General features: G+C 39.9%; 1 protein-coding gene across 1 annotated transcript; it reads right to left on the bottom strand.

The window, feature by feature from the left end:
• Positions 1-4,787: 4,787 nt before the first annotated feature.
• On the bottom strand, positions 4,788-6,640 carry LOC109220394 (protein RETICULATA-RELATED 1, chloroplastic-like). The gene is made up of 3 exons (XM_019384866.1): positions 6,528-6,640; positions 6,133-6,438; positions 4,788-4,887 (listed from the first exon to the last, which is right to left on the bottom strand). The coding sequence occupies exons 1-3, from the start codon at positions 6,623-6,625 to the stop codon at positions 4,788-4,790; spliced, it is 504 nt and encodes a 167-aa protein (XP_019240411.1). The 5' UTR covers positions 6,626-6,640.
• Positions 6,641-8,860: the final 2,220 nt, after the last annotated feature.

Here is an 8,860-nt window from a genome sequence, read left to right on the forward strand (position 1 = left end):
GGTTTGGACATTTCTATGTGATTAGCTTTTTAAATGGTCTTTATTTTAATTACATAAAATAGAAATTATTGCATAGATAGTAAATCCACAATTTATGAAATAAAATTATAACCTTGTTATAGATGCCAACTACATTACGAAATGGTAGTACTATAATGCTCAAGAATATTGCAGTTGCTTCAGTACCTTGTAAGTGATAATTAAATTGAAAATTTAAGATACATAATAAGGTTTAAAAGAAAAATACAATTATAACTGAATAATTATTTTTTTTTTGGCTCAAAGTTCTAAAGGTACTACACTTAAAACAATGAAAAGTTACGAAAGTCAACAAGTTAAATCCAAATTTTTAATATACTACATATGTTATGTCGAGGAAGAGGCAAACCCGAAAATAAAGAAGATAAAGAACACCAAATTTTAACGTGGAAAACCCTTCAAATCGAAGGTAAAACCCACGGGATCACAAAGATCCAAAAAGCTCCACTATAACAATAAGAGGGTTACAAAACTTCTCCAAATTGGCTACACAACAAGGGCCAAACACGGAGCAACAATAGCAACAAGAGCAACAACTAATCAATTGAAGAAAGAGTATAATCCACAAAACGAAGCTGCTGTTCGAGACTCGAAATCAGATGCTACGAGCCTCCAAATCCGATCTACACCGTTCAAATCCAGGACCAAGATTTATGAACACTCAGTCAAAATTTTAGCCCGATCCTACGGTTAACGAATCGGAAAACATGATTTGAAGTTGGCTGGTCGAATTAAAATCTGCAGCAAAACAAATACTTTTTTTCTCTCTCTCTTCTCTCTTGATGAAAGCTCTCTCAAAACCCACTCTTATGTGCTTAAGTCTTTCAAAGACTTGTATCAATGAGCATAGAATAATTCTCCAAGGTTGTCCTATTTATAGATCATGAGTGGTGCTTTCTCTTAAAGCCAAAACCCACTCAAAATAGGAATAAACCGAATCCAATTCCAAATAGGATTGGAAACCAAAAGAGAATAGGATTAGACCATTGGGCCTTTGGCTGGACAACATGGGCATGTGCCCAACAAACTCCCCCTCCAGCCAAGGGGCCAAATGTGTCTTCAAGTAGAGGAACTATTGACAGGCTTCATGCCTGTCAATTTTCTACAAAATTCATGTTTATCTGCAACCACCGCCTTTGTCAGCATATCCGAAGGATTTTCATCAGTGTGTATCTTTCAACCTCAAATAATTTCTCTTCTACGGTCATTCTTATCCAATGATACTTTCTATTTATATGTTTGATCTTAGAATGAAAAGTGGAGTGCTTGGTGAGACAGATAGCACTCTGATTATCACAAAATAAGATGTACCGTGGCTGCTCAAAGCCAAGATCATTAATAAACTCCTTCATCCATAATAGTTCTTTGGCACCTTCTGTGACAGCAATATATTCGGCTTCTGTGGTGGATAGAGCTATGCACTTTTATAGTCTAGATTGCCAAGAAGCAGCTCCCCCTGCAAAAGTGATCAAATAACCGGAAGTGGATCTTGAATTATCAAGATTGCCTCCTAAATCAGAATCTGTGTAACAAACAAGTTCAGGCTTGCCATTGCCAAAGCACAGCTTCAAATCTGCAGTACCTTTTAAATTCCTTAATATCCATTTTACTGCATCCCAATGTTCTTTTCCAGGATTGGAAATGAATCTGCTAACAGTGCCAACGGCATGTGCAATATCTGGTCTAGTGCAAACCATAGCATACATCAAGCTACCAACGGCAGAAGAGTAAGGAATACGAGACATCTCCTTTTTCTCTTCATCAGTAGATGGACTCTGACTAATACTCAATTTGAAGTGTTTAGCAAGAGGATTACTTACCACTTTTGCATCTGTCATATTGAACCTCTTGAGTATCTTCTCAATGTATTGCTTTTGGGACAGAAATAACTCATTTCTATCTCTGTGTCGGTGGATTTGAATGCCCAAGATTTTCTTTGCTGGCCCCAAGTCCTTCATCGCAAACGATTTGCTCAACTTCTTCTTAAGGACTGCAATTCTGGATTTATTCTTTCCAACAATAAGCATTTCATCCACATAAAGCAATAAAATAATAAAATCATCATCAGAGAACTTCTGGAAGAATACACAGTGGTCTGAAGAAGTTTTCTTGTACCCTTGTTCTTCAATGACAGATTCAAACTTCAAATACCATTGCCTTGGAGCTTGTTTCAATCCATACAAGCTCTTTTTCAATTTGCAGACATAATTTTCTTTTCCCTTAGTTGCAAAACCCTCAGGTTGCTCCATATAAATCTCCTCATCTAAATCACCATGAAGAAAAGCGGTCTTGACATCCATCTGCTCAACCTCTAAATCTAGACTTGCGGCTAAGCCTAGAACCACATGAATAGAAGACATCTTCACAACAGGGGAGAAAATTTCATCAAAGTCAACTCCCTTCTTCTGGCCAAAACCTTTAACAACTAACCTCGCCTTGTATCTAGGCGCAGAGGTATGGTTATCTTGATTTATTCTGAATATCCATTTGTTAGATAAAGCTCTCTTACCTTTCGGCAATTTCACTAACTCATATGTGCCATTCTCATGGAGTGACTTCATCTCATCTTCCATCGCTTCGATCCAATGATCTTTGTGATTATCTTGCATGGCTTCATCATAATTCTCAGGTTTTCCCAAGTCAGTCAAAAGTACATACTCATCAGGAGGATAGCGCATGGATTTTTGCTTCTCCCTTGTAGATCTTCTAAGAGAGGTTTCAGGAGCATTCGTAGTAGTTACCTGTGCAGGAATTGGTTGCTGATCAACCACAACTTCATCAACTGGAGCATCCATAACATCTATACCATGATGATCATTTTGATCTTGATCACTATCTCCATCATTGTCTTGGGTTCCTTCATGTGCAATAGGCGCCTTAGCAATTGAAACTGGATCAATATCAACTAAGATCTCATTACTCTGAGAATCTATCTTCTCAGCTTTGTCAATATCTTCAATAGTTTGGTCTTTAAAGAATATTGCATCACGACTTCTAATAAGTTTATTATCAACTGGATCATAAAAACGATACCCAAACTCATCTTGACCATATCCGATTAAGATGCACTGCTTAGTTTTGAACATCCAGTTTCGATCCTCTCATCTTTAGGAATATGCACACAAGCTTTCACCCAAAACTCTATGTGATCATAAGAAACATCTTTGGCAAACCAAACTCTGTCTGGGACATCACCATCCAAAGCAACAGCAGGAGCAAATTGATAACATAGGCAACAGTGTTAAGTGCTTCCGCCCAAAATTAATTTGGAAGTTTAGCCTCTGAAAGTAAGCATCTAACTCTCTCAACTAGAGTTCTATTCATCCTCTCTGCCAAACCGTTCAATTAGGACGTCTTGGGCGGAGTTTTCTGATGATGAATTCCTTGTTCTTGCAATAGTTATCAAAGGGACAAATATTCACCACCATTGTCAGTGCGAATACATTTTAATTTCTTCCCCGTCTGTCTCTCAGCTAAGGCTTGAAATTCTCATATTTTGAACTTGGATAGAAGATTTTGAGTACTTTTGTCTAAAATTTTAAGCTAATTGGTGATATGTTGTTGCGCTCGCTTTTGTGCGTCTTCAACTTGCTCTTTTTCGGGTTTAATCTTAATTTTCATCTGTTTGACCTCTATCAAAGTGCAGTAAGAATGGATTTGAGTCTGTTATTATACAAACTGCATTTGGGTTTGCACTAGAAGTGTTTGAGAAATTGCCTGAAAGAAACTACCTAATTTTTCTTATATGCTGTTTCAATAAATGTTAGCTCACAACTTTAACTGATTTAAATGTGTGGTTTAAATTACCAAAACAGCTTTTGCTTTCATTTCTTCTTGATCAATTGACATAAATAAGAATATCTGAACTTCATAACGGCCATAAAAGTTGCAGACTGTAAGTTCTGTTCATCTTTATGGCCTCACTTGATTGCTCAGGTCATTTTTGAAACTTGACACAGGGCTATCAACTAAATGGTTTGTTGTGAAAATATGGATATTTAATGTGTTAGTAGTTGAAGTAATAATTATCCAATTTTTATCATTGTTCGTTTTTGCCCTACAGACTTGGAAGAACTAAGAAGGCCTCTGCACAAAATTTGGTTCCAACAGATTTATAGATTTTCTATTATTGGCATCCAAAGTTTATTTTTTTTATTTTTTGTACAAGCATCCAAAGTTCAATTCGCCTACAAACAGAAATTATTGGAGAGAGACTTCACCATATCTCTAAACTTCCCACCTTTCTTGGCTATGGCTTCAATGCTATTAGATAAAAGTATTTTGGTATTTCAATTAATTTTAAAATGTGCCAGTGAAGAAACAGAAGAGTAAAAAGGAAGTTTCATTTAGTGTCTTACACCAAAAATGATGGTCAACGTGTTATATTTCTTTGATCATGTGTACTTTTGATTCTTAATGCCAAGGGAAAATTCTGCCGCTGATATTTGTCTGTCTTTCAGAATGATGTTTGGTTTTAGACTATACGTCATTTTAGTTTGTTTTCATTTAATAAAAGAAAAAGTTTGATTAGTATATTCACCAAAAAGAATTGTGTGCTGCAGTTAGAAGATACCTAAGCTGTTAAATGATAGAAAGTCTGTTACCCTAGTTGATAAATGAAGTTTGCAGTTGTTTGAAAAAAAGGAAAGGCATATGCTACCACCATTTATTTACTGACTGTATACCTCAGGGCAGTGCTGAAGAAGGAGGCCACTCCAATACATTCAAAGTGGTTAACTACAGCTCTGTCAAATCACACAAGAGCTGATAACGAAGGTTCGCATAAGACCAAGAAAGGCACCATAACCAAGTGCATTACTGCTCACAGATGGGATAGTCACTGACAACCTAGCAAACAATAGTAGCAAACGAGATTTAGGGTGTGTTTTGGTATTGAAGGAAAATGTTTTCCATGGAAAATGTTTTCCTAGAAAATTTGGAAAATGAATGGTTTTATCACTTATTTTTCCTTGTTTGGTTGGTGAGTGTGGAAAATATTTTCCGGAAAATATTTTCCGGAAAATATTTTCTATTGTTTGGTTAGAGAGTAGAAAATATATTTTTTTAGGAAAATATTTTTTATGCAACTTCCTCACCCTCCCCTCCCCCTCCCCCTCCCTCACCCCTCCCCTCGGCCCACCCTTCCCCAAGTCTCTAAAAATTGACACAATCCAAAGCAATAATGTGTTGCTTTACTTTTTTACGTAAAAACGCAAACTTTCGAACCCCGTAATTTTATAATTTCTAAACCCGTAAACTTTCAACACATAAACCTCTAAACTCATAACTTTGGAACTTGTAAAATTTCGAACCTGTAAAACGACAGATGAAAAAATTAAAATTAAAAATATGTATTAAAAAAATTACTTTTTCCCTGGGGGGGGGGGGGGGGGGCAGGGGCAGGGTATGTGCAGAAAAATAGCAAAATAGAAATTTAGAAAATAAAAAAAAGTAAAAATTTTTTTGCGGGAGGGGGGGGGGTTTGGGGCAGGGGGTATGTGCAGAAAAAAAATAGAAAATTGAAATTAAAAAAAAAAGTAATTTTTTTTTTGCGCGGGGGGGGGTGGGGAAGGGGCAGGGGATATGTGCAGAAAAATAAAAAAAAATAGAAATTTGAAATTTTAAAAGAAAAGTAATTTTTTTTTGTGGGGGGGGGGGGGGGGTCAGGTGAGGGTGGGGTTTGCGTGGGGGACACCAGGGGTGGGTGGTGACGGAAAAAAAACTGAAATTTTAAAAAAAAAAAAATCCGTTTTTGGAGAGAGAGGTGGGGTGGGGTTTGGGTGGGTGGGTGTGGGGGTGTGGGGGTGGGTTGGGGGATAGGGTGGGGAAGGTTGAGAAGGAGTTTTGGAAAATGTTTTCCCTTCTCTTGATAAGGAAAACATTTTCCTCCAATTGAAGGAAAATGAATTGATAAGGAAAATGTTTTCCAAAATATTTAAGTCAACCAAACATGGGAAAATTGGAAAACATTTTCCTTCCTTCATATCAAACACACCCTTAGACTGGAACATAAGGTGTCGTTAATGGTATTTTACCTTTATAAAAAGAGTTAAATGGGAAATTAAATTGCCCAATACGCCATCCAATATCTACCTTCCCTCCTTTTTAGTGGCAATAAGGTTTGATAGAGCCCCTTGGACAGCTCCCGCAGTGAGTCCAACCATACAGAACTCTGCAGCCTTATAGAAAAAGGAATGAACTCTCTTCTGCAAGTCAAATTCTCTTAGTGGATAACTCTTTTCAAAGATATTGTTTGGAAGCTTCTGTAACGTGTTTTGCAAATCAAAGTGGAATGTGTTTCCATATGAGCGACAAGGAGCAAGCGACCAAACAACAATAGCATTGCAAGCCGTTACAGTAAGCACATTAAGAAGGGCAAGATCCCACTCATGCTTTATCCTAGATCACAATAAAAAAAACATGTTTGTTTAAAATCCTGCATGAGGACTTTTTAATGAGTTTTATTTCCTTGAACTGAACAAGTATACCTCTCCTTACGGTTTTTGATCTCCCACCAAACTGAGCAACCAATTGTACTGGCCTGCTCGAGAAGCAGCTTGTACAAAAATGCCGGATCTGCAATCATCCTGTGTTAAAGATTCATAGAAAATCAGGCATTGCACATGCCGTTGGCACTGTTAGCAGATTCATTTCCAATCCTGGAAAAGAACATTGGGATGCAGTAAAATGAATATTAAGGTATTTAAAAGGTACTTGTATAGGGTTAAATTTGGCTCATAACGCCCCCACGCCAAATGGGCACGTCCCTTATAATAAGGGCGACCCGAGTGAGGGCACGGCCCAAGTTGGTGAAGAAGAAGTGACGTCGTTTAGTGTCTGACCTTTTTACTGAGTAGAAGCCACCAACTTTTGTACCTTTTTGATTATTTCGAGGGAGGTCTCCTACTATATAAAGGAGACCTCCACATTGTAATAGGATGATGGTTATTCTCGGATAATACAATTTCTCTCTCTATCTCTCTCTCTTATCTCTTTCTTGATTTTCCAACCATTGCTTCCCTCTTAAGCTAAGTCTATTTCACTACGCACTTACAGATCTACAAACATTCTTGAAGCAATAATCATCTCTTGGGCTTATTATATTTGATTACGATTTACCCCTATATATTTTCGATTGTTTTTAAGCTTATAAAATACGAATATAATTTTTGAGCTAAACAATTTGGCGCCGTCTATGGGGATTTCGAGAATCAAAACCATAGTATCCACCTAGAGATCAACCAACTACCACTCTCTACACCACACAAAAACAGAAAATGGCCGAAAATAACACAAGATCGAAAGCTATATTGGGTGTCACTACCAATCTCCTTGGCCCTCTCAACGAGGCCAGTGACGATGGCATCCTGAATGCAACCCCTAGCATCACACCGGGTGCAGAGATCTCACCTTCCCCATCCGAAGGTCTGACGATCTTGCACGAAAAAGGAGCTTCCACAACTGCGGCTACGGAAGCACCCTCAGCGGTCAAGAAGCTACTGGAAAGATGGCTAACAAGCACTCTAAGTGGCTTGGTTGAGAGGTCACCACAAAGTAACATCGGGTGTACATCAACGGTAGGTACCACTGCTGCCGTGGGTGAACCGGAAGTTGCACTAGCGAATAACAAACCCATCGAGACACAGACCAACGATGGCACGCTAACAGCCATCCTAAAGAAGATGGAAGAAATGGAAAATGAAAACAAGGCGCTCCGCGGTCAGATGAAGGAACATCAGGAGAGGGTCGACAAGATCCCCGGTGCTCCCAAGTTGCTAGCAAAACGCGACGTGGGAAGGTTCGTTGAACAACCATACACTGAAGAAGCTGCCCCTCACTCCACCCCAAAAACCTTCAAGATGCCACCCTACTTGAGGGTATATGACGGAACCACAGATCCCGAGGATCATCTGATCCACTACGTCACCGCTGTGAAGGGCAACGACCTATCGAAAGAACAGGTACCGTCGGTACTGCTGAAGAAGTTTGGCGAGACGTTGACAGGAGGGGCCTTAACATGGTACTCTCAGCTACCGGCTAAGGCAATATCAACGTTCGAGGAAATGGCGGATAAGTTCGTCACAGCCCATGCAGGCGCGAAGAAAGCGGAGGCCAGGGTCAACGACATCTTCGCCTTCAGGCAAACCACAGGAGAGGGACTCAGGGACTTCCTGGCAAGGTTTAACAGGGTAAGGATGAGTCTACCAAACGTATCGGAAGGCATGGCAGTCGCCGCTTTCCAGAACGGGCTAAGCAAGGATGGTTCGAGGGCAACCAAGAAGCTGTTGAGCCGCCTCATGAAATATCCCCCTACCACATGGGAGGAAATCCACAACGCCTATTGCGCCGAGGTACGAGCGGACGAGGACGATCTTAATGGGCCGACCCAACGGCTAACAGCGATACACTCAGAAACGAGGAGAGATCGACGGAACGAAGGACGACGAGAACAACTTCCCCGCTCCAACAAAGATCGACATCAGCCATACACCTCCTCCCATCTGCCACCAAGGCATACAGACGCGCTACAGCGACACGTCGCCCCACTCCGAAACGAAAGAGGTACGCCCCATTTATTAACCGCCCATAACTTTTGTGTATCTCCCTCAGAAATAGTGTATGCACTGGAGAAGCTGGGCACCAAGGTGCAGTGGCCGCAGAAGATGAAATCAGACCCTGCCACAAGGAAATCAAACGCCCTATGTGAGTTCCATCAGGAACGGGGACACAAAACCGAAGACTGCATAGGCCTACGACAAGAGGTGGTCAGGATGCTGAACCAGGGATACCTGAGGGAGTTACTCAGTGACAAAGGGAAAAT

This window comes from Nicotiana attenuata, unplaced genomic scaffold (genome assembly GCF_001879085.1).
Source record: "Nicotiana attenuata strain UT unplaced genomic scaffold, NIATTr2, whole genome shotgun sequence".
Classification (NCBI taxonomy): Eukaryota; Viridiplantae; Streptophyta; class Magnoliopsida; order Solanales; family Solanaceae; genus Nicotiana; species Nicotiana attenuata.